This window comes from Piliocolobus tephrosceles, chromosome 17, assembly GCF_002776525.5.
Source record: "Piliocolobus tephrosceles isolate RC106 chromosome 17, ASM277652v3, whole genome shotgun sequence".
Taxonomy (NCBI): domain Eukaryota; kingdom Metazoa; phylum Chordata; class Mammalia; order Primates; family Cercopithecidae; genus Piliocolobus; species Piliocolobus tephrosceles.
Window position 1 is genome coordinate 26,586,288 of NC_045450.1, and position 26,707 is coordinate 26,612,994.

At 44.7% G+C, this 26,707-nt stretch overlaps 1 protein-coding gene across 4 annotated transcripts in view; it reads right to left on the minus strand.

Moving 5' to 3' along the window:
• Nucleotides 1-26,707, minus strand: part of XPO6 (exportin 6) — a 117,217-nt gene that overhangs the window by 5,005 nt on the left and 85,505 nt on the right. For 3 of the 4 annotated variants that reach the window (XM_023192950.2, XM_023192951.2, XM_023192949.3), the window contains 9 exons: nt 22,712-22,871; nt 18,703-18,795; nt 14,399-14,543; nt 10,301-10,447; nt 9,021-9,210; nt 4,743-4,898; nt 3,603-3,717; nt 3,263-3,434; nt 1,785-1,946 (listed from right to left, as the gene is read on the minus strand). In XM_023192950.2, coding sequence (XP_023048718.1) covers nt 1,785-1,946; nt 3,263-3,434; nt 3,603-3,717; nt 4,743-4,898; nt 9,021-9,210; nt 10,301-10,447; nt 14,399-14,543; nt 18,703-18,795; nt 22,712-22,871 — 1,340 coding nt within the window. Of the gene's footprint in view, nt 1-1,784; nt 1,947-2,829; nt 2,863-3,202; nt 3,435-3,602; nt 3,718-4,742; nt 4,899-9,020; nt 9,211-10,300; nt 10,448-14,398; nt 14,544-18,702; nt 18,796-22,711; nt 22,872-26,707 lie in introns of those variants that run through there. The other variant, XM_023192952.2, reaches the window with a different exon arrangement.

Below are 26,707 nucleotides of genomic sequence, written 5' to 3' on the forward strand. Positions count from 1 at the left end.
ATTACTAGTTCAGGGGCAAAAAGAAACACCCTGTGCACCAACACAAAGTGCCCTGCTCCAATAGAAAGAATAGAAAGTAACCATGGGGGCAGTGCAGGAGGTGGGGCAGTGGGGAAGGCTGGTGGTCTACAGGAACCCCCTACAAAACAAGTGGCGACTGCTTCGTCATTCTGTCCCTGGGCCCCTAAGCTACCAGAGGGGGATCTTGTAATTCCTGCAGCAGGGATGAGATCTCCATGATGACCAATAGTTTCCACTTATTTACTGTTCAAAGTTAGGTTCATGGAAGTATAACAGAGTAAAACTTCTGAGGTTTATCTTTCTATGAATTCTGACCTACCTGTGGAGTTGTACCACCACCATCACAACCAAGACAGGACACTTCCATCGCCCAGAACGTCCCCTCGCACCCCCACCCCTAGGCAACCACTGCTCATTATCGGTCCCTATAGTTCTGCCTTTTCCAGAATGTCACAGAATGGCATGGGATCCCACCGTGCATAGCCTTTGGCATCTGGCTTCTTTCACCTAGCAGAATGCATGTGAAACTCATCTATGCTGCTGAATGTACCAAGAATCCATGCTTGCTTACTGCCGAGTGCCAGTCCCTTAGAGGCATGCACGAGCTTGTTCATCCATTCAGCTGCTGGATACTCAAATTGTTTCCAGCTTTTGGCAATTATGAAACAGCTCCTATAAACATCAGTGTACAGGTTGTGTGAACATATGCTTTCATTTATCTTGGGTAAAATACTTAGAAGTGAGATTGCTAGGTCATACAGTAACTACATATTCAACTTTAAAAGAAACTGCCAAACTGTGAAACTATGCTCCAAAGTGCCTTTCACCAGCCGTCAGGGGGGACCAGGCACCAGCCTGCCAAAGAAGTCTTCCAGGCAAGGACAGCGTTCAAGAGAAAGGCAGGGGAGGCACAAACACTTGAGTACTGCAGACCTGAGGCCTCGCTGGGTGCCAGGGATGGGAAGTCCAGGGCAAGGGCATGTGCTTGAAAAGAACTGCCACACAAGAGTCAGTGAGTATATGAGAGTGTGTGTGTGCGTGCATGCCCATATGCATGCTGTGTGCTGGTAGGGAGCTGGAGGGAGGGTGGAAATTCCTCTTGCTTCCCCATGAGGAAAAGCATGCACTGAAAAAACAAAAAGAGACTCCCCTAGCTAGACTCAGATGAGAATGTCAGACACCTGAATGCAGACCCTGGGAGCGTGCCTGATGCAGCCACAGAGCAGGCTGGCTGTCCGCGTGAGGGGATGCCGTCCCAGTCTTCCACAACAAGGGGTGCTTAGCCCCCAGACAGTGCACTGTCTCCAATGGACAGCTGCATCTGCCCTGCCTCCCAGGTGAGTGTTTCTCCTAGTATGGTCAGAGTCAGAATCACAGTGCAGGTCCAGGGCCCTCCTGCAGAGACTCCTATTCAGGCAGTTCCCTGCTAAGAAGGTCCTGGATGACTCTGGCATAAGCAGGCTCTTTACACTTGAGGAAACAGCACTATGAGGTCAGCGGAACTGACGTTTATGAAGCATCTCCAAGTGTCATGCACTTTGTGTATGTCATCTCATTTCACCTCAAAACAAACCTGTGACCCAAGCAACATTAGCTCCACTTTACAGATGAAGAAACTGAGGTTCCAAGAAATTAATTAACTTCATCAATACTAAGAGGCAGAACTGAGCTTCAGACCCAAGACTGAGGGGCTTCAAAGACAGGACTCGTTGCAGTGCCAGGTTAGAGGAAGTCACCCGGCAGTCCCCCCGCCCCGACATTACCTGCATGATGGCACTGAACTGGGGCTCATTCTCCATCTGCTCCTCAGAGATCCCCCTCTGGACACTGGCCAGCACGGTGGACTTGAAGAAGTACCTCCAGTTGTGATGGAGTGTCCGGAAAAGGAGCTCAAACAGCTCAGCCTTCACATCAGGGGAGGGACGCTGCAGAGACACACAGATGCTCAGATCTGCAGCTTGTGGAGCCGCTCCAGCCTAGACCCAGGGCAGCAAAGATGCCTAGGAGATGCCTCGTGACAGCAAACCAAGTGTCAACACTCCATCCACATGCCTGTCACTGCCTGCGCAAAAGACATCCAGCCCCTAGAGTCCTGTCACTGCATGTGCAAAAAGACATCCAGCCCCTGGAGTCGGCGGTTCACACCGTGAGTTCTTCAGCAGAGACAGGGCCCACATTTCAGAGAGAATGCACAGGTCAGTGCCAGAGGCCCCTTTTTCTGATGAGCCCTCAGCTTTTACACTAGAAAAAAGCTACCAAGTGGATGAACAATTAGGAGTATGGATTTTCTGTTCTATTCGACCTGTCAGATCATCTTGCTTGTTCCTTTTCCCAGGATGAAAAATGCTGTCCCACTAACCTGTTGGTCTTACACAACCACAGAGGCTAAAGACAGACCCAATGCCTTAAAGTGATTCTGCTCCCCAGAAGAGGAGGGTTTAAAGAACACTTGGGAGCCAGGCTCTCTGGGCCAGTCTCTTTCCCAGCAGCCAGGATTCTGAGAGGAGGTAGAGGAGAAGGGACAGGCTCAGCAGTGTTTTCTCATTGAATCCAACACCCGCAATCCCTTATTCCAGATGTCTCTGCAGAATTCAAAGGCAGAAGGCCCACATATATTCAGTTCAGCGTTGATTAAAATTAAATAGATACCAGGGGCCACAAGCGTCCACAGAAGAAGCCTCACAGGCCAGTCTGTCCCACAGACCAGACCTGTCCCAGTCTCAGTTCAGACAGTTAAAGATTAGCTCTTATTTATATGACTATTACCAAAAAAATGAAATTACATCTATACTTATTCCTGGTCTTATCATGCTGAGTGCCTGCCTATTTTCTAAGGACAAAGGGCTTTCCTGTAACATTGAAAGGTTTGTTTGAATGGTTTCAAGAACTTGCCTTGTATCCTCGAGACCATGAATGTTTCAAATAGGAAAGTACATATGTTAGAATGTTTGCTATAGAAAACCAGAGTCTCTTAAAGGTATAAATTATTTGCTGCAGGAGACTGATCTTAGCAACTGACCCTGTGGAATAACTGCTATGCTTACACTAGACTAGCTCCAATGAACTCGATCAATATCAAAAGACTGTACCACGCTAAAGGCCTTCTTCCTTGGGAGACATGACTTTAGTAGCATATTAAACTAACAAATGAACTTTAAAACACAATCCATTTTCTGTGAAATCTCATTCCCTTCCCAATCTGGAGATGGGGGGCCGCACAGGAGACTGCCTGAGCCCCTACCTCGGCGATGATGGGATACACCTGCTCCATGCACAGGGCGATGATGCTGGGGAGGAAGGGCTTGAACACCTGGCCTGGCTCCTGGACCACCACCTGCAGGATCTTCAGAAACTTCTCCACCACCCGGCAGCCTGTGCTCCCCTCATGGAGGATGCTCTCAGCTAACTGCTCTCTACAGATGAGAAAGCCACACAGTGAGCAACCACATGTTTCTCTGGGGGTCAGCATGAAAACCCATGCTGTGGCAAGTACAGAACAGGAGCAAAAAGCCACACTTTGTCGCCAGACCCACTACTTCTCCCTTGAATCTGAAAACCACGGATGGGGGGTCTGTGGTTACCTGGTAAACATGTTGAGGAAAGTCTGTATGATTTGCTCAGTGAAAGGCACGCCCATCTGTACTCTAAGGCCTCGAAACAGAGTGAGGAAGAAGCTCAGCATCTCATCAGTCACATCTGGGGAAAGGGGCAGAGACACTGTCACAGGTTTGCACACAGGGAGAACCAGAATCCTGGGTTTCATCGACCTACTCCTGAAATCTGCACTATCAGCTTTCTCTACGGCTTCCTGCTGGAAACATTTCCCCAACACCATTAGGGCCAGTGACAGAAAGTGGAAAATGATTAGGGACATGCTGAGAAAATAGTTCTGGTACAGGGAACCTCCACCTGGTGGCTCACTACAGGAAATGAAGGTCATCTCGAACCCTCCCTCATTGCCCGACATCCAGTGATGGTCAGAGTGTCACTGGAGAGGGATCACTTTGTGCCCACAGTGATGAAACTACTCAACTGGGTCAACCCCTGAGTGCTTCAGTCATTTCCCCCTATGACTAATAATCCCTGCAGTTGGGTCAGAGGTTGAGTGGTTGAAAGTGGATAATGAAGGTGTATTTAGATTGCATGGCCCTGGTCCATTAAATGGATTAATTGCAGAAAATACTGCTTACATTTAGGGCAGTTTCACTTCCAGATCTCAACAATCATCTTGTGTAGTGTTTCAGCTCTAACTGCACGCAATCTGCTTGCAAGAGGCAATGAATATTTGCTGACTGAGAAGTGCTTGATATTTCTCTTGTAAAACTGACAAGACTACTATAATGCTCTCATGAGAGCTGGGTAAGTACATCCACAGGGCTAGAGAGGCCCTCTATCACTGACAGTGACAGACAAGGGTGAGGGGAATGATCTCGGCAAATGCGCATTGCCACAAAATAAGGAGAACTAAGCCAAAAAAGCTCTCTAGCCTTCTCTTGTAGGTGCCAAGGCCCATATGGAGGGCTCTGCTCACTTTTCCACAGGGCCTTGGCCCAAGACTCCGCAAATAAACACCACTGCCCTTTCCCTTCAGTACCGGGTTTCGTTGCACGGAGCCAGTCAAGGCCTGTACTGCACTGACTCAGTGTGCTTTACAGATCTAAGTGGGCATTCTGGACCTTGTTAGCACCACCCACCAGTGGGGCCTCTGGGCCAGCTCCTACCTGACTGATGGATAAAAGCTGGAAAGAGGGCCAGGGAGACCTGAACGGATTCCTGCAGCGACTGGTAGCAAATCTGTCGAGACTTGGTGGACTCCCCTGAGATATTCTCCACAATGTCTTCTAAGACGCTGAGTGTCTGGTGTATAATCACTTTGGCTGCAAATCAAGATGAGTTGCAGGTTATAAGCTGTCTGGGGGGAAAGCACGGTAAGAGGAGACACAAGGGAGAGGGAGGAAACTTGCAAAGGTACCAAGAAGATGATCACATGAGTCTCTTTAAAGGAACAGTCTCTTGATTACAATATAAATTCCCCTCTCTTTATGTTTTAGTTTTTGTTTTTACTATTATTACTGCCAGGACACCAGATGCCTGGAGTGTGTATTGGGGAGAAGATGCCTGCCTGCTCAGGTTTTTGCCTCTGGCCATCAGCAACAAGTCCACAGAAGAAAAAAGATAAATAAATGTACCCCCAGGTTGGGTGCCTTGGATTTAATCAAATCTAAAAGATGGTGAATAGACTGGTGAGAAAATGAGTGTCATAAGGTCACAGGCCAGGATGGACACATGCAGCTCAAACCTTGTCCCTCAGTGGGACACTACTCCAGCCCAGTAATCCCACAAACACCTGCCATGCACATGTAATGGTGCTGGCTGCAGGAACAACCTGCCTGATCTATCTTTGGCCTATTAGGCTTGTAGCTTGATAAGGCATATAATTATTGTTATTATGTTATTGACAATATATAATGCAAACCCTGAGATGACTTTTGACTCTATACGGCACACAGGGAAAACAGATGTAGTGGGCCACAAACAGGCCAGGGGTCAGAGAGCCCTGACTATGAACCACAGGTGATCATCTGAAGGCTACATGCCGTGGGCAGGACCCTCATCCATCTGGGAGAGCCAACAACCCCACCCTGGCAGTGCCGCAGTGGGGATTAGAGACAAGGTCCTGAACGATACTAGCAGTGTGCCAGCCATCTAAGAAGGTCCAGGATGGGGATGCTGCCATTGTTCCCAGAGCAAGTGGAGTCACCCCCTTAAGATGCAGAGTCTCCTACCAACCTCCCCAAGATGACGCCCATGGCTCAGCCTGAGCCTAGCAGATTCAACCCCAGCGAACGCCAGAGGCTGAGCCAGAGCTGGGCTGAGAGCTGCCCCCCACCTGGAGCACTCTCTGGGTCCTCCAAACCCCAGTGCTCAGCAGCCGCTGTGGGACTGCCGCAGCTTTGAGGAGGGGATACGGCAGAAAGAAGACATGCTCAGGAGGTGGATGGAGGCAGGCCTGGCCCTGCTGCCTCATCTGAAAATGTGGAGAGAGAGTATCGCCCCACTCACAGGGCTGAGGATGAAGGAAGACGCTTCTCGTCACAGGCCTGGTCCCCCAGTCACAGTGACACTGGAGAGTAAAGGAAAGGCTCACCCACACTGCTGAGGAGGGAGCCATCCACAAGTACAAGCACGTGGACTTCTACTAAGCCAGGAAACCGCACTCTGGGCAGCCACTTCCTCAAGAACACACAGGCAACAGGGGAAGCAGTTTAGGGTGAAAAACCAACAGTCAAGAAACCAAAATCTGACCTCTGGCATTTAAGGAAATTCAAACAAGGACAAAAGATGTATTTTTTAAAAATGTACAAGTCAAAAATTGAAAGCACTGTAAGTATGTAATAATAGGAGAATGGGTAGGTAACTGCTTTACTTCCATGAGACAAGACATTATAAAACCATTAAGAACCTTTTTTCTTTTCTTTTCTTTTTTTGGCCGGCGAGGGGAGGTTTCAAGAAGAAAGAGGCAATGCGGCAAAGTGGTGCAGAACACAGGAGTTGGAGCCATTCAGACCCAAGTCCAACTCTTGACCTGGCCCACTTTCTCCACAGTCCTGAGCAATGACACCTGCCAAGCACCTTCCCAATGGACAGACTGGCAGGTCCTACTCCCAACAGGCGCCCAGACTGAGCATCACCAAGGATGGGACAAACAGAAACAACACAAGAGGAAATGTGAACGCGAATATGCACCACTACACCACAACCTACTGGAAACAATCAGGCAAAACAAGACTATGAGACATGTGACAAGAAAACAGGCCTGGACACTTCAAAAATGCCAACGTCATGAAAGACAAAAACTGGGCATGCTCTTCTGTACCAAAGGAGACTACAGAGTTACAACAACCAAACACAATGAAACCGTCCTAGATCACATCCTGGATGTTTTAAAAGCAAAAAAGAACAATTTGGTAACAACTGGGGAAAAGTGTGAATGTGGCTACATGTTAAATAACATTATTGTAACAATGTTTAATATCTTGTTCTATATAGATACAAAGGTTACAGATTCAGGGATGAAGTGTCAATTATCTGCAACTTAAACAGCTGGCTTTTAAGAAAAAGTGTGTTGCAGAAAAGAGTACACATGTGGCAAAACATTCACAATTAGTGAATCTGGGTGAGAGAGATGCAGTTGTTTTCTTATTCCTTCAGCTAGTCTGTAGGTTTGGAATTTTTTTTTCAACACATAAAGTCAAGATAAGAAAAATGAAACTTTCCAAACTTCATTTCAACACTGTGGAATGAGGATAAGACATACCTCACAGGGTTACACAGGAAGTTACATGAAATAATGTATACAAAGTGCTCAACCCAGTGCCTGCACACAGTCAGCATAGTGAAGATGTCATTCACATACTACACTGCAAACCCTTTCAGCACACAGTGGCATCACGCTTCCCTGCCCTGAGTTAAGCCAAGGCCACGTAGCTGGCTCTGGCCAAGGAAACAGAGGTGGAAGTAGTGTGTTAGTTTCAGGCAAGACCTTTAAGAACCACTACCCAATTCACCACAATCCCTTCCAGAGTGAACACACTTAAATGGAGCCTTCCTCAGCCTGGGTCCCTGTGTGACCTCCCCACCCTGCGTGACCCAAGCTGGACATGTAGTATGAACAACAAATCCTCGTTCTTCTTGTACTAAGCCACTACGCTTTTGGAGTTGTTTGTTACCACTGAGTATATCCTCGCCCATGCAGACCGACGTAACTCCCATGTAAGATAAAGTGCGGAAAGGAGACCATTACACATGATAAAGCGTGACTCCACAACAGCTGGATGCAAGCCCCAGGCAAGTTCCTTAATTTTCTAGACCTCAGCTTCCTCATGCTAATCATCAATCAAGATCGTAACAGTACTGAAATCATAAGGCTAATGTGAGAACTGAATGAATTACTGATTTTTGAAAAATACTTAGAACCAGGAACAGACCAACACCAGCTTTGAAAGTTGATGCTGGCATAGCCAGAGACTTGATGATGGATATAAAATCACCAAGGCAAGAGCCTAGTACACAGTATACCCTCAAAATGTCAGCTACTCTCATCCAGTTATGTAACCATGAAGCCTATTTTAAAATAGAAAATGGAAGGTAAGAAGGAAGCATGGTTAAAATGGTTACTTTCTAAAATATTAAAACTGGTCAGATTTAGGAGTTGCTTTTTCCTTCTTTACATTATTCTATTTTAATATATTTGTACAATGTGCATATGTTAATCTTCCTGGTTATAAAAGTAGTGTTTCTTAAAGAGTATTGTATTTATTACAATTTCTGACATTTCACAAAGCATTTTTGCTGACATTCCATAAGTGGCACCATCTAATAACATTCTATTTTCTTTTTGTGAAGAGATGGTATTTTTAAAATATTTCGGTACTATTTGTTATTTTGAAGAGATATTTCTGAGAAATCAGATGCCTTACTTCTCCTTATTCACTTTTTTTCCCTCTTTAATATAAACAAGCAAACTTCACATGCCATTTTTTAAGAAACCAAGCTCTTTCAAAACCTCTGGAATATCTGTATTTGGAAAAAGGTTGAAACCAATCTGGAAAAACATTTCTTGAGCGCACTTTCCAAGCGTGTAGAGGTGAACTGCTCTGCTTGCCTACACAAGCATCTGAAATAGATCAATAACCACCTTAAGATGTATTTTATAGACAGAAGGCACCATCACCAGTGTCTTCCATTTTTTCTTAGGGCTCCAGAATTTTTTACATTTTAAGTAAGAGAAGGGACAGTTTGCATTCAGGAAATAGGTCTGGCTGCTGAATTCCACAGGTAGCAGGATTCCACTCCCGAGTGTGACTTCCTGCTCAGCCTCTATGGGACTGTGGACAGAAAAATTTACCTCAGGAGCCTCCGGGGCAAATCTCATCTGCCACAAAGAACAATGCCTGCCTACCTCCTTCCCCAGCTGTCCCAGCCTAGGGGTCACTTACTGTCATCCAGTGGCATCTTTCTCTGTGGGGCAACAGCACTCGGCTTCAGGTTGCGATAGTCCCGGGAGAGTGCAGAGATGAGGCTGGCGTGGTTGATGGAGCGCACAGGCCACTGCTGCTCATTCTCTGGAAGGTTTGGCCACGGAAGCAGCAAGATGTTAGAGAGAGCTCGGCACACCAACACCTGGGCCTACAAGAGACCCCAAAGGCATCCATCAGAGGTCAAAGAACCAAAGACAGCGGAGTGGCATGGCCAACACAGCCTTCAGCATCTGCTGGCTGCACACCTGGAGCCCTAGCCCCCAGGCTCGTTTCTTATAACCTGGGCAGGGCCTTTGGTCCAACTGGAAGGCAACTTAGGGAGGAAAATGAAACGAAGTAATAGCACCATGTCTAGGTCTAGCATAACCCAGAGCCAACCTCAATTATTATTCTGGGACTCTCATTTCCTCTCTAATCTGATACTTTAAGTGTTAGAGAAGGAGAAATCACACCGCAGACACAGAATCTCAAGCATTGCTCAGCTGGTGGCTTCTCAGTCCCCTGAGAAGCTACTTAGAGCAGGACTTGCAGGAGAATCCATGACAATCCACGCCCCTAGCATGAGGTCAGAAGCAATGCAATCACATCCTGGTGCTCTCTGATACCCTCTTCAAGCCTTCCTGCCCGCCTCCTGTTAGGTGGTTTTTAAACTTCTAGCCTGAGCCTCCTCTGAGGATTCTAAGAAAATGCACTTGCCTGGCACTTCTCAATCCCAAAGAACACACAGAACAGTGACAACAAAAATCAGACTGCTTTGAATCAGAAAGAACGCAAAGAGAACACTCACAACACTGGCCGAAATTACCAGGCTGCAAAGCAGCAAAACCTTTCTGCACACTGGGAGGTGCTTTTCCATGCCTGAATCAGCACACTGCCTGCCTGCCTTACAATGGGCACGATGAGAATCACTGAGTCTGTGTCAGTGCCATAAACATAAGAAATCCTTCTGCCTCAGCCTCCCAGGTAGCTGGGACTACAGGCGCCCGCCACCTCGCCCGGCTAGTTTTTTTGTAGCTTTTAGTAGAGACGGGGTTTCACCGTGTTAGCCAGGATGGTCTCGATCTCCTGACCTCGTGATCCGAGACTCTGTCTCAAAAAAAAAAAAAAAGAAATCCTGTCTATGCTGGCACAGCCTGTAAGCTCTGAGTACAAAATCAAAGGCCAGAATCTTCTTCCTCAGCTTCCTCAGGTCTCAGCCACACAGCCCTGGGGACCTCAGGGGAGCTCTGGGGCCTCACCTTATCAACAAGTCGCTGGGCAGAGGCATCAGTGATTCTGTTGAATACTTTCTGCACTGCAGGGATGCTGATCAGAAAGACGGGCCGCACGGTGGTAGCCAGTGAGACCAGTAAGTGGCACGCAGATAGCAGCAGCTTGTCTTGGACCTGTAGAGGGAAGAGGGCATGTCAGTTCACCACATCCCCGTGAGACTGGGATTCAAACTTTGCTGAGGCAGTCACAAAGCTACGTGTGGTTCTTGGTTTCCCAATGACACCACTTAGGCTCTATCTAGCTCAAGAATTTTTCCTGTGATGATTCACAAGAGAAGCCCACCTTCTCTGTCATGTCCACAACTCCTGCCACAGCCATTATCATCTCCTCCCGTTCCTCCTTCAAAGTCACCAGCAGCCTTGAACTCAGGCACTTCTCAGCTCAGAGTCTGCAGTGGCTCCCTATCAGCTATTAAATCACACTCGCTGGCACACTCCCTGGCATGTCATCCAGGTCCTGGGATTCTTCACCTCACTCTTCTTGCTCCAGCAGAGCCAAGATCTCCCTGAGCCCCCCACCTTTCTGTGCCCTAACACTCAGGCCAGTCTCTCCTACTGCTTTCCCTTCAGCATGCCTATCAAATACTTGGTTCAATTACCACTGTTGCTTTCAAATTAGCAAAGGAGAAAATGTGTTACAGATGGGACCTAATGCTGGTAAGACTAAGTAAAAACAGCACACCAAAAAGTCAAGGCAGGCAGAATTACTTAGGGAAAAAAATTACTATGATTTCCCAGAGCCACAAAATATTCCTAACCTTTAACCCTAAATCTCTACTTACCCTAAGAAGATTATCTAAAAGGGTAAAGCTACATTCACGAATGCATGCATTTCAGAATTCTTTGTAATGAATTTTTATTTTTTAAGGAAGGCAGCCTAGAAGTCCAGCAATGGCTAGGAAAATAATGAAACATATTCCTGATGGGATAGAACTATTTTCAAAGTTATAATTATAAATACAACACAAATTTATGGAAAGCAACACACTGTTCTTATTAAAACAATACATTGCTTAAAATGTATAAAATGCTTTGTATGACTAAAACTACAAAAACATTCAAATAAGCACATATATGCTCTAGTAATACAGCAGACTTGGGGGATAACATAATAGAATCTGTCCAGTTTTAACATGGATATAACCTTTGACTCAGTAATTCCACTTCCAGGAATCTATCCTACAGGCCCACTAGCATATATAAATTGGACATAAAATGAATTCACTTCTATCAATAGGAAAATTATTATACATCCCTCCCCCCCCCAAAAAAAAAGGCATTGGACATTTTGAAAATCTGAAGTTGCTCTACATATGTAAAGGAAAACCAAGGCATACTGTTACGCAAAAGCAGCTATATCTCTAGCTATCTACAAACTTTTTATTACTTATTACATAAAAAGAGAAACAAGTCTGGAAGGATATACAGGCGTACCGCAGAGATACTGCAGGTTCAAGCTCCAGACCACCACAATAAAGCAAACTATACAATAACGCAAGGCACACTAATTTTTTTGTTTCCCAATGCATATAAAAGTTTTGTTTACACTATATTGTAGTCTATAAAGTGTGCAATACCATTATGTCTAAGAAAACAATGTACATATCTTAATTAAAAAGTTGATTGCTAAAAATGCTAACAATCATCTGAGCCTTCAGAGCGGGAATCCTTTCACTGGTGAAGGGTGTTCCTTGAAGGTGACTGCTGCTGACTGAATAGGGTGATGGTTGCTCAAAGTTGGGGTGGCTGCAGCAATTACTTAAAATAAGACAACAATGAAGTTTCTGACTTCCTTTCAAGAAATATTTCTCTGGAGCATGCGGTGCTGTTTCATCGCATTTTGCCCACAGTAGAACTTCTTTCAAAGTTGGAGTCAATCCTCTCAAACCCTGCCGCTGCTTCATCAACTGAGTTTATGTGTTATTCTAATCTTCAGTTATTCCAACAATGTTCACACCATCTTCACCAGTTGATTCCATCTCAAAAACCCATTTTGTTTGCTCATTTATAAGCAGCAAGTCCTCATCTGTTCAAGTTTGATCCTGAGATTGCAGCAACTCCATCCCATCTTCAGACTCCGCCTCTAGTTCTCTTATTATTTCCACATCTGCAGTTACTTCCTCTACTGAATTCCTGAACCCCTCAAAGTCATCCATGAGGCTGGGAACCAACTTCTTCCAAATTCCTATTAATGCCGACATTTTGATCTACTTCCGTGAATCATGAATGTCCTTAATGGCATCTAGAATGGTGAATCCTTCCCAGACGGTTTCCAATTTATTTGCCCAGATCCACTGGAGGAACCACTATCTATGGCAGCTATAGTCTCATGAAATGTATTTCTGAAATAATAAGACTTGAAAGCCAAAATTACTCCTTGACCCATGGGCTACAGAACTACAGAATGGATGTTGTGTGAGGTGAGCCGGCATGGAAACTATGGAAACTAATACCTTTGAACATCTCCATCAGAGGCCTTAGGTAACCAGCTGCATTGCCAATCAGCAGTAGTATTTTGAAAGGAATCTTTTTTTCTGAGCAGGTCTCAATAATGAGCTTAAAATATCCAGTAAACCATGATGTAAACATATGTGCTGCCATTAAGGCTTTGTTGTTCCATCTATAGAGACAGGCAAAGTAGATTCAGCATAACTCCTAAGGGCCTAGGATTTTCAGAATGATACATGAGCATTGGCTTCAACCTGAAGTCTCCAGTTGCAGTTGTCCCCTGACAAGAGAGTTGGCCTGTTCTCTGAAGCCAGGCACTGACTCCTCCTCTCTAGCTATGGAAGTCCCAGATGACACCTTCTTCCAGTATAAAGGTGTCTCATCTACACAGAAAACCTGTTGTTTAGTGTGGCCACCTTCATCAATGATCTTATCTTGAGCTTCTGGAGAACTTGCTGCAGCTTCTCCATCAGCACTTGTTGCTTCATCCTGGAGATGGCTTCTTTCCTTAAACCTCATGAACCAACCTGTGTTAGCTTCCAACTTTTCTTCTGTAGCTTCCTCACCTCTCTCAGCCTTCACAGAATTGAAGGGCCTGATCTGGATTTGGCTTTGGCTTAAGGGAATGTTGTGGCTAGCTTGGTCTATCCAAACTGCTGAAACTTTCCCCATATCAGTAACAATAAGGCTGCTCTGCTTTCTCATCACTCATGTGTTCACTGGAGCAGAAATTGTAATCTCCTCCAAGAACTTTTCCTTTGCATTCACAACTTGGCTGTTTGGCTCAAGAGCATTCGGCCTATCCTGGCTTTTGACATGCCTTCCTCACTAAGCTTAATCATTTCTAGATTTTTATTTAAAGTAAGAGACATGTGACTCTTCCTTTCACTTGAACACGCAGAGGTCATTGTAGGGTTACTAAATGGCTCAGGGAATAGGGAGGCCTAAAGACAGGAGGATGGAGAAGCCTCCAATCAGTGGAGCAGTCAGAACGCACACAGAACACACACATATCAATCAAGTTTGCAGGCTTTGGTTTGTGGCACTACAAAATAATTACAATAGTAACATTAAAGATCACTGATCACAAATCACTGTAAGATACAGTAACAAAAAAGTCTGAAATATTCTAACAATTACCAAAATGTAACACATGGAAGCATCAAATGCTGTCAAAAAAAATGGAGCTGACAGATTTGCTTCATGCAGGGTTGCCACAAGCCTTCAACTTGTAAAAAACACAGTATCTGTGAAGTGCAATAAAGGCAAGTGCGATAAAATGAGGTGTGCCTGCACAACCAATGCCAACCATGCTCACCGCGCAAAGGAAAAGGTTTCAGAGGTATCACTACTTTTCAGTCTGGAAATCTGAACAATACTTTACTTTTTCACAGTGAGCATGTATTCATGTGGAACTCAGATAACTAAAAAAGTAAAGTTGTATTTGAATGCATGTAGGCTATGACTAAAAAGGAACATGAAATAAAACAGGTGTATAACAGCAGAAAGATTTATGGGTCTAACTCTGTGTCATATTTAGATTTTCTAGTAAACGGGTATAGGAACAGAAGGAGAGACAGAGTTACACAAAAAGTGTAGGCTTTGCTGTTTCGAGACCTTGGTGCTGATTAGCGGTGTGATTGCATCCATGGTAGTAGAGATGAGTGTCACGAACTGCTGCGTGTTCTGCCGGTGAACTTCACTGCAATACTGTGCTAACCAGTGAGAGTAAGCCTGCAGCGCAGCCAGGGACTGAGCATGCCTGCAGAAAGAAAAGATGATGTGATTTTAAAGGTTAAGGTGAAAATATATTAGCGTTCAACTCGTTTTCATAGGAGGTAAGAATTGCATCCACTGCATTTGCTGTTCTGAGACATGGGCAACAGCATAGAAATCATTTACTGGTTCACGTAGAATCTAAAAACTAAAATATTCATCATTTAAACATTGCCATCACTGACTAGAGCACAGAAGGCAGTTAGTCAATGTCTACTGAATCTTATTCAATCTTTCTGTGACACATGCTCACCTAAGAGAAAGGTAAATTATAAAAGCAAAATCAAAGAACTTAAGTGATCATGTGTTGACTTCAGAGCTAGTACAAATTTAACATTCATAGCTGCAGACTAAAGCACAGACAACTACCAGGTATGAGAGCTTCATAAACAGAGCTTTGATGTCAGATTTTGGAGTTTAAGCTTCCACTGCACCATATATTCTACCTGGCTAGGGGATAACTGAGGCGACAAAGACTATGTTTGGTTTCAGCAAAGGCTGTACTGACTGCATCATACATGCAACAAAATATATATCAAAAAAGTATGCAATTCATCAAATATAACAATCAATCAATCTTAAACAAGGAGAGATACCTTGTTTGTCTAACATACCTAAACGTAATTACCTTTCGGTAATAATTAGTAAGCTGTAAGGTGATGCTACTATGAGGTGACACAAAGACAGTGTTCCTCATGGTTTGGGCATTTATTAACGATCCCTGCCTACATCAGTATTACATTGGTGGTTGTGAATTGGTAATTTTTCTATCTTTCCTTTTCTCCTCATTACTTGGCATTCTTCTCTAAAAAGCAGCTTCCCCTCCTCTCATCCTTTGTTAATCACTTTGGGTTTTTGTTTATTTGTTTGTTTACTTGAGCAGGGGCAACAGGCTGGAGTGCAGGGGCATAATCATGGCTCACTGCAGCCTCAACCTTCTGGGCTCAAGTGATTCTCCTGCTTCAGCCTCCCAAGTAGCTGGGACTACAGGTCCACGCCACCATGCCAGACTAATTTTCATATTTTTTGTAGAGACGGGGTCTATGTTGGCCAGGCTGGTCTCAAACTCCTGGCTTCAAGCGATCCTCCTGCCTCAGCCTCCTAAAAGGCTGGGATTGCAGGTGTGAGGCACTACACCAGCCTAGCCTGTTAATCACTTTGAATGAGTAGATTATTTTCATTCAAACTGGTATAATTCATTACTGTCCTTATTCTTTGTTGATGACTGAACTTTGACCAGGAAGAACCCTTTCAAGCTGGGCCCTGCATCCTTTTCACATATTCTCAACAGTCACTGAGCACTTCCTTACTTGCTGACTTGGCAAGACTGTCCAACATCACCCTGCCCCAGACTTGAGCTTTTTTATCCAAGGTGCTCTGGAGAATGGATTTGAAAAACTAAGACCTGGGGAAAAGGGGTAGAATTGCTACTGGAGTGTCACTGTTCTAGGACCTTTCAGTGGACAAAATTAGGATATAAGCAGATACTACTTTATTTACTTATTTATGTTGCTGACAGGGTCTTGCTCTGTTGCCCAGGCAGGAGTGCAGTGGCATGATCATAACTCACTGCAGCCTCCAACTCCTGGGCTCAAGCAATTCTCCTGGCTCAGCCTCCTAAGTGGCTGGGGCCACAGGCATGCGCCACTATGTCCGGCTACCTTTTTTTTTTTTTTTTTTTTTTTTTTTGGTAGGGACAGGGTCTTACTGTGTTGCTCAGGCTCCTCTCAAACTCCTGGGCTCCAGCGATCATCCCACCTCAGCCTCCCAAAGTGCTGGGATTACAAACATGAGCCACTGTGCCCAGCCTAGACACCATTTTAAAATCAAACTCAGCATCAACAATTATAAGGAAATTTGATATTAAGAGCCTTCTGACATGATGCAAGAGGAAAGGCACACCATTGCCTATGCAGTAACCTTGCTAAAAATGTTTCAACTGAATCTAATACAATGGAAATAATTGGACAAATCCAGATTGTAGGATGTGCTTTTTAAAAAATTAAGATCTGGATCTGCAAAAGGTCCTCAGTCACTCTCACACACAAATGCACATGCAGACATACAAACACAAGTGGGTGAACTGTTCTAGATTATAGGAAATACATTTAATGTGTGGCTCATGATTAATTAGACCTTGGATGGATTCAAGGGGAAAAAAAGATACAAAAACATTCCTAGGACAACTGAAGAAATCTGAATATGGACTATAGAAGTGATGACATTATTATATGTATTAAATTATGTGAGGGTTGATAATGGTATCATTGTTATAGAGTTGAATGAATTTATTTCTAGGATACACACACTGAAGGATTTACGGGTGAAATGACATGTTGTCTGCAATTTATTTTCTTTCTTTTCTTTTTTGAGACAGGGTCTCACTCTGTCACCCAGGCTGGAGAGCAGTGGTGCTATCTCAGCCTCCCAGGTTCAAGCGACTCTCCCAGCTCAGCCTCCCAAGTAGTTGGGACTACAGGCGCAGGTGCCACCATGCCCGGCTAATTTTTATATTTTTTGGTAGAGACAGGGTTTCACCACATTGGCCAGGCTGGACTCAAACTCCTGACCTCAAGTGATCCATCTGCCTCGGCCTCCCAAAGCGCTGGTATTATAGGCATGAGTCATCACACTCAGCGATGCAGTTTATTTTCAAATGGCTCAGCAAAATAACAATAATAATAATAATAATAGTCATGTATTGTGTGCGGAGAGGGCACAAGAAACAAAAACCAATTTATAATTGGTTACTCTAGGCTAAGGGTCCATGGGTGCTTATTCCCATTTTTCCCATTTTCTGTAGGTTTGAACTTTTTCAAAATAACAAGTTGGGTAAGAAAATGGACTAGTACTTTAAAGTAAGAAAATATAATTACTGAAAGTTTGAAATTCATAGTGACCACACAGTTATTTTGTATTTTACATTTAAAATGTTATTTTATATTTAGAATCATGTTGTCCTTTAAATTCTGAATATCAAAATAAGGAGAAAGAACATCAAAGTCAGCCTTAGGAGTAAGAATTTCAGTCAATCTAGCACATCTGCAGAGCTCCTCAAGGCTGAAAGGAGGGACTCTGAAACTCCCAAAATGTGTACAAGTTGTATTTATAAGGAAACTGGCATCTTTCTTGGGAGACGCTTTACAACTTTCTCTAAATTCTCAAAAGGGAAAGCAATATATTTTTTAAAAGTTTAAAACCACCATAGTAAGTAAGATTCTCTTTCCATCGTTTATCTAATCTGCAGCTCAAGAATGCTCTACAGCAGGAATCAGCAGACCTTTTCTGTAAAAACCCGAGTTTATGTATTTTCAGATTTGTAGGGCATACAAACACTCTGTCGCAGCTACTCCACTCTGCTGCTGTAGTGCAAAACCACTCCTAGACCATATGTAAATGAATGTAGCTGTGTTTCAATAAAACTTTATTTACAAAAAGCAGTCAGTAAGCCAGATTTGGTAAAGGCCATAGTTTGCCAACCCCCTGCTCTCGTCTAAAGCAAGCCTTCTGGGCAGTGAAATCTCTGGGATACTGCCCATCTCCAGTCCCTGTCCTTCCATATGTCACTTTCCTAATAGCATCCCATGTTATCTGCAGAGTTTCTGTAGAGAGTGTGGTCTCCAGATGTCCTGCTTCAAAATAACCTGGGGTTCTTGTTTAATACGCAAATATCTGAGCCTTATGCCCTTCTGCTAAAATCAGAACCTCCGAGAACTGTGTTCCCCAAACATTCTTCTGCATCCTACAGTATTCTACAGTTTCAGTCAATGATCTACAGGAAAGACTGATGGCATTTCAGGTGTTTCCCATTAGTCCCAACAGACCTATCCAGTCTCTTCTTGCACCACACAGAGTACCCACCTCTTGCCTGTGTGACTGTCTTGGCTGTACTGTTCTTTCCTCCATAAATGCCTACTCCATAGAATCTCCATCCCAGCTCTCACTTACCTAATTCCACTTTCTCCAACCACCTCTGCCCCAGACATACAGTGAAAAACTCTCTCTCTCTTTCTAGGTTTGCAGTTTAAGAGTTTTTTTTCCCAACTCATGGCAGCCACTAATGTTCCTTGTTCTCAATAAAATCATTTGGAGATTGGGGGCAAGGTCTTTCCTAAAAATGCACAAACATCAAACTCTAGACTTACACATCAATGAGGTCAGGTTTCAGTACTGATGGCACAGCAGTTTCAATGTTGTACAATTTTATCTGAGATCCGTACAGAGTGACTTTGACCAACCTGTTGGCAAAGAGGCAGGTAAACAAGAAGATTCAGCTTATGAACTAAGACAAAACAGACAAGGCTGGTACCAACAAAGAGCGTAAGGGCAGACATTTTCCATATACAAAAAAGAATCAAGACCAGACCTTCAATTTTATGCCAAGGAAATAATCCAAGATATGCATAAAGACTTATATACAAGCATATTAACTAAAGCCTTATCAAAAGTGTCAAAAATTTTGAAAACGATATAAATATCCAATCCAGAGGAGGTAATACAATGTAATATATACAATAAAAACAATGCTTAGAGGCATATTTAATGATAAATATTCAGGATGTTTTAAACATGACATGGTTGTACTAAATATATATACAGAATATATCATGAATGTTCATCTATTAACAGAAGACAGGCGGTAAGAATTTTCACCAGAGTATGCTTATTGGTACCACTTGTTTTAGGGGAAGGATAGAGTGGGTAGATTATGGATGATTTTTTTCCCTCTATTTTCCTGCATTTCCAAATTGTCTACAATTAATATATACTGTTTTATAAATGAGGAGAATAAAAAACAGTCTTTAAAAAGCAGTCAGGGTGTGGTTGCTCATGCCTGTAATCCCAGCACTTCGGGAGGTCAAGGTGGAAGGATCACTTGAGGCCAGGAGTTCGAGACCAGACTGGACAAGAAAGTAGGACCCTGTCTTTTAAAATTTTATCCAGATGTGGTGGCACATGCCTGTAGTCTCAGCTACTTGGAAAAGGCTAGGTAGGGAGGACAGCTTGAGCCCAGGAGGTTGAGGATGGACTAAGCCAGGTTCATGCCATTGCACTCCAGCCTGGGTAACAGAACGAAACCAAAATCCTGTGGTTTTTTTGTTTTGTTTTTTGTTTTTGTTTTGTTTTTTAAAAAAAGAAGACCTGCTCTTTTGGCAATTTATTGAAATAGGATGACATGGGCTTTTCTATAAAATTGATAATGATAAAACTGTCTTAGTTTTTATTTAAAATCATTTTTAAAATGAAATGTTTCAGATGGGTTGATATATAATAAAGAAAATACAGCAAACTGTCCACCAAAGAATCTATGTGGTGGGTATATGGGTACTCCCTACACAATTCTTCAACTTGTCTTCAAATCTGAAAATGTTTGATAAAACTTTAGAGGAGGGAGGAGAGAGGAGCAAATGTTTCCAGAATAGGTGGAGGTGTTTTATGTTCAAGTACAATTCTTTCAGAAGCAAGTTGTTGAGCCCACTGGTTGCTCAAGGGCTCACTGGATACTAACGAGCATCAAACATAATAACTAATAGCTCTATCTAGTAGGAAATGGGAAATATCTCTTTCATTACAGACAGAACAACATTCCTTTTTTTTTTTTTTGGTGAGACAGGGTCTTGCTCTGTCACCCAGGCCAGAGGAGTATAGTGATCTTGGCTCACTGCAGCCTAGACTTTCCGGGCTCCATCGATCCTCCTGCCTCGGCGCCCCCCTCCCATAATGGGGACTACAGGCGCATGCCACCACACCCAGCTAAATTTTTTTGTCTTTTTAGTAGAGACAGGGTTTCGTCATGTTGTCCAGGTTGGTCTTGAACTCCTGGACTCAAGAGATCTGCTCACCTCAGCCACCCAAAGTGCTGGGACTACAGGTGAGCCACGACACCTGGAGTCGAAAGACATTCCTTTCTGAGTGAAGGTGAAAAAACCCAAGACCTGGCTAGTTTCTCTGTGCCTACTCTGGGTGGAAACCTGGAAGCGGATGCCAGGGAAGGCAGTGTTTGTCTTTGTCCCAGCATAACAATCAACTAAGGAACTTGTTACAAATACAAACTTGTATTTGTATTTCTGATTGCTGGGGAGCAATGAGAAAGCAATCAAAAAGGAGCACTTCCGGTCAGTCAAGAAAGTGAGGGAAAAGAACTAAGGTTCCCGAACTCCCACGAAGTCCTCGTGATCAGAACAGTTATCAGAAAACAATATACCAATATGCACCTGGTGTTTAACTCTAAATCCTGTTCTACACTAAAAATGCATTTCCAAACATCTTTTAATGTGTCTGTGTTCAGCAGTTTTAATATTAGCTTTGCTTTATGTAACCAATAAAAGAAAACACTGCTAATAATACTGGCTATTAAGGTCACATAGTCATAACAAGAGCCTTCTCTCACATATTAATCTAAATGAAGACAAAATATTAATAGCAAGTATGTTTAAGCACTGGGCTTGCAAATCTAAGCAGTGCAGAAAGATAGGGACCTATCAAATGATTCAGGATGTTTGAGACATCATCTCACTACAAAGTTGAGATGACTGATATATATATATATATTTTTTTTTTTTTTTTTTCTTTTCTTTTTTCTTTTTTCTTTTTTGAGATGGAGTTTCACTCCTGTTGCCCAGGCTGGAGTGCACTGGCGTGATCTCAGGCGATTCTCCTGTCTCAGCCTCCCGAGTAGCTGGGATTACAGGTGCATGTCCCCATGTCCAGCTGATTTTTGTATTTTTAGTAGAGATGAGGTCTCATCATATTGGTTAGGCTGATCTTGAACTCCTGACCTCAGGTGATCCGCCCGCCTCAGCCTCCCAAAGTGTTGGGATAACAGGCGTGAGTCAGTGCGCCTGGCTGACTGATAGATATATCTATACTGCTTAACAGAGTAAATTTAAACAATGGACTTATCTTTGGATTTCAGACAGAAAAACATGTCTTATCCCTGCTAACCCTCAGTGCAAATGGGCCCAGCACAAGAAGAGGAGGAACTGCTGTGGTTTGGAAAGAGAACAACATGTGGACCCAGGAAACTGTTAAAATCCACTCTCCCTCTCAAGGACTGTGTGAACCGTGGCAAGGCACTCACATCGCTGAGCCACAATGTACTCAACAATAAAACGGCAATGCCTGTATCTCAAAGTACAGAATAAAATGAAAGACCATGTGCAAAAACACAGAAAATGTCCTACTACTGTGTGCTATTACTATTATTAATATGAATCTGGCTTTTAAGGGATTTAAGCCCTTTGGCTATCTCTGCTTTTCAGCTAAGAGGTGGCAGTGAAGTCCAGCATGCATGCACCTAGGCTCTTGAGGCTCCCTTCTCCTCTGCATGTCACCAGTGATGCGGCTGCTGGGCCAGTCGAAGCATCAGGTGTCTTGGCTTTGAGCTGGATTCCACATCACTCAGTTTTGATCTAACCAATACAACAGCTGCCTTGAAATGATCTAGATGTCCTGTCACTTACATCTTGGGTTTTTTGAAGGGAGAGAGGGAGGACGGACTGGTGACTGGGTAGAATCAAATGTTCCTCAGCAAGTGCAGCTGTAAACCTGGCGTGAGACCCAAGAAGGAGGAGAAGAAAAGGAGCCCAGTGGTGAAAGGCTGGGAACCACCTTTCGGGCCAGGCATGGAGGCTACCCAGCTTTCACTCTCGAGGCCCTAATGGGACTGGAAAAAAACACAAAAAGCCCCACCCTGTGCATCTAGTTGCCTACTTGGACAGTGGCGTTGACTCCTTATCAGTAGGACTTTCTTAATATCTCTTTATCCTATGAGGAAAGACATAAAGACTGACCTCTCCTGGTTTCTTCTGGGTCTACAACTGTCTTTACATTTATACACAAGATCTTCAAAGAAACAACAGCTTAAATAGCTTATCAGGTGTTTTGTTATGTGCTAGGCACAGTGCTAAGTGCTTTATCTCATTTAATTCTCACACTAAACCTATAGGAAACTACTTCTACTTCATATTGTAAACGAGGGACCTGAAGTTCAGAGAGGTTAAGTAATTTGTTCCATATTAACTCGTATGTGGCAGAGCCTAGATTTACCCGGGCCCAGAGCGGAAGCTATTTGGCAATACGTTGCCCCTCGCACAAGAAGGTAAAGCTGAACTCTGAAGAAGGAACAGCTCCGTGAGATAGCTGCCAGCCTACCTCTCCACGACTGTGAGGGCATCATTGAACCGTGCAGCAAACACATCCCCAATAAAGTACTCAGCCAGGCGGCCCACGGCCTGCAGCAGGGAGCTCAGGTCTCTCAGGGAGCAGTGCAGACGCCGGCAGTCGTTCTCCGCCGTGATGTTCAACCTGTGTCCTGGAACACAACACCCCAGACAGTTTTCCACAGGAAGACCACGCTTTAGATACTACATATACTTGCTCGTCCAGCAAGCCACACCCAGCAAAACCAATTCTCGAAACAAAGCAACTCACGGGCCACTCCCCAGTACTGAGCACTGGGCCCGGTCTCCACCTGACACTACAGGTCTCCACCTGACACTATACATTTGTGCTCCAGAGGCCAGGGACAGAGACAGAGTTGCGGGGAGGGGCAGACAGCCTGGGGTGTGCTAATGTGGAGGGAGCCCCTGATCTGATTCCTTTTGATCCTGTAAGGTCCTGACACCACCACTGTTACATACAAGGAGGCACACCCAGTGAGGCCCAGGCACTTGCCCAGCACGTGTCACATTTCCAGGGCAAGGCTGGTGTTCTACACTGAGTCTATGTGACTCCAAATCTGTTTCCTTTGGCATACGGCCCTATCTCAGAATGAAATTTCCATGGTCCAACAGTTAGGACCTGCCCCTGGCTAAGAGAGCAGGGGTACACTCAGCTCTCCACCCCTGAAGGCTGGGAGGTGGCACAGTATGAAATAAAGAGCATGGGACTTGGATTCCGAAGACACAGATTCCCTGCCACTTCCAGGCTCAATGCCTCATACAACCCTCCTAAGCCTCAGTATCACTATTATAAGGGCCACGTTAAAATATATAACCCTCTAAGCTACAGAACACTGTTCAGTATTTGTAATTATTATAAATAGCAAAGAACTAGTGAATTACTAAGGTCTGAAATTTCCTTACTTTTCAACACAACTTCTTCAAACTGAACAAGGAGGATGCTAAGATGAAGGACAAAACATTCTCCCTTGATTCGGTCACTTCCTTGGTTTTTGGATCCCTCTCTTCACAAACGTCCACAAAAGATAGTAAGAATTTTCAGGCCGGAACACAGACCTGCAGGTCTGATTCAAGTCCTTCTCACTGACACAGCAGGAGTGAGGGTGGGGTGGTAACACGACTAGGGCACTGTTCCTAGGGCACCTGCAATCCCAGCACTCCCTAGGTACTTTCCACACCTGCTCCCTCCCCCTACTTCAGTTCTCTCCTGTCTCTTAGGAGGCAAGACTCACACTGGTCATCACCAACCCACCTCCCGCCGTGTTCCACAATCAGCTTCCCAGAGCCCAGACTAAGCTTGCAGCTCCCCTGAAGCAAGGTGCTGAATCCTCTGGAGGCTCTCTCCTGCTACAAGGGGAGAACCTAGACTCTCCAGTATCAACTCAGGTCTCTCATGGCCTCGACACCTTCTACTATGCCACTATGTCATCCAGACCCAATGGTAATTCCCCAGAGCCTCGTGTCTCTGTGCCTCTGCCTAGACTGCCCATCATTTCATCCTCTGCCCACCCAAGTTCTGCAAGCTCCTACATAGCCTCCAGCCTCTCGGGGCATCCTCTCTCTGTGAGGCCTCACCCCTCCTGTCTTCCTCCTTGGCACCCATACCCATAAGGAGATAAACTGATGATTTACAAGACCATCTCCTTACTGACTACAAAATTCCTTGTGGTGAGCAGCTATGTCCAGCAGCCAGCACAGCAGCTGGTACAGAGTGAATGATCGTAAATGTATGCATGATTTAGATGCAATGGAACAGACAGCAAACCAGAGCAGGACAGGGAGACCCAGGCAGCTTCCAGAGATGGAAGGGCTCCCTTGAGCTCCCTAGCATTCAGCCGAGGTCCAGGAAGAGGCTGAAGGGCCAGGTGTGCAGGTCTCTCACCCTGTCCCTGGGAATACTGGCATGTATTACTGACAGTCAACACGGATGGGTGGCACCTGTGGAAAGGAAGGGTTGACACCTACAAAGCAAGTGTCAGATGAAGTAGCAGGCTGAATGCCTCGATCCACCGCCAACGTCAAGGGATGAGGCCCGCAACAGTGCCTGCGACAGCCCCCAAAGGAAGACAAGACGCTGAAAGACCGGACAGAGGCCACATCTCAAGGAGGAGGAGAACGAAAGAAGAGGTAACTCATGGAAGGACCTTAGACAGAGAGGGCCAGTGACAAAGGCTGGTTTTGACCTGCCCCAAATCACCTGCTCCTGCCTCCTCCACTCCACAAGGACAGCAGTGCCCTGGCACAGGAATAAGATTCCCAGCCTGAGGCAGCCCCTCCAGAGGCTGTTGGTGCAGCTGAGGAGTAAGCCAGTTTCTCCAGCCAGAGCAACAGAATGACCACCCCACCCAACCAGACGAGCTCATGGAAACAACACACTGAGAGGGATTTTTCATCACGCTGGTTGTGCGAAAGAGAACACGGACTTCATGGGCTACAGAAAAAGAGAGCCCCAATCTCTCAGTTAACTGAAGTGCCACAATTATACACCCTCTGAATGTCAATGGGATTGTCAAGGCTACATCTATGCAACCAACTCCCACGGTCAACTTCTAAAACCTCCTGCTCCTCTGCACATCAACCAGACCTCAGGGCTCTGTGGGAATAAACTCTTATGAAAAATACACCCTGACGCTGGGTATGGCATAGTACAGGCCCAAAAAGAGGGGAGGCCAGCTTTTCTTTCTCAGGGCAACACCAGGGGTCACTGAGTCTGCTTCAGTAGCCCTTGGCGCTCTCTGTATACTCAACCTTCATTTTGCACCTCCCCCTCCCCCCAGGTTCTACCTTGACCACCAGTTTCTAACTTCTCTATGGTATCCAATCCCTTCAGTACCCGCTGAATACCTGAGAACGAGCTTCTTAAATATTTTAAGTGTGCAAGGGGAACACTGTTATTTTTTTTAAAACCAAACCAAAACACTACCCTAAATCAAGTTTCCATTTGAGTATGGTCCTAATAGACAATTACTAGAGAGCTTAAAAGTCACCCTGACCAAGCCATCCCCTCTGCCCAGCACTTACCCTGCACACCTGGCCCTTCAGCCTCTTCCTGGACCTCGGCTGAATGCTAGGGAGCTCAAGGGAGCCCTTCCATCTCTGGACAACTTGGTCACAAACATGGGTAAAATATGTCTCCCTGTGATTGCTCATCAACCCCTGGCCCACTCCTTGAGGGTAGAACACAGAACAAGCCAAAGCCTGCTGACAGCATGATAGCCCTGAGGATGCAACCCCTCATTACCCTCCTGAGAATCCTTGCCATCCTGATCCCTTCCCTCTGAACTTGTCCTATTTCGTCTAGCAAAGAGCAGTACCTAGGATGAAAACTATGGGTACCTGGCATCCAGTACCTAGGATGGAAAACAGCTTGGAAGTGCTGGGTGTGTGTTTTAAACTGTGAGTTTGAACAATATGAAACTGTTGACATTTGATCACTTCTGACCCAACAAAACTGCAATTTCATACAGTTCCACTTTGCACATATGCGCATCTAAGATTCATGTTCATCAAAATCATAGCTGGTTCTTTCCTGTTCTATCTGCAAGGCAGACAATCACATGGGCAATAAATACCCCAAGTCAAATTCTCTATCTTGACACCCTCCTCCAGCCTAGAAACCTATTATCACCACCACAAAAGTCACGCAGGGCATCAAGTAGACTTGAGGGGACAGGCCAGCATCCCACTGTGAAAAGCTGTTCAGATCCACCCACACTTTCTTATGTCTGGCCAAGGCTTAGATTTTCCCCCAAAAGCACAGGACATCTGCAAGGTAGAACCTTCAGATGAGAATGCTGAAAGGTTTGGAGGCATAAAACACCATGTCCACATCAAAGTCCTATCTTCCACAAACCAAGTCATCCTAAAGCTGTTTAGATATGACTTAAGCCACATCCAAAGAACAGCTACTTGGCAAATCACTGCCCTAGGGGGGGAAAAAATCTTAAACATAATTTAGTCTTCTCTT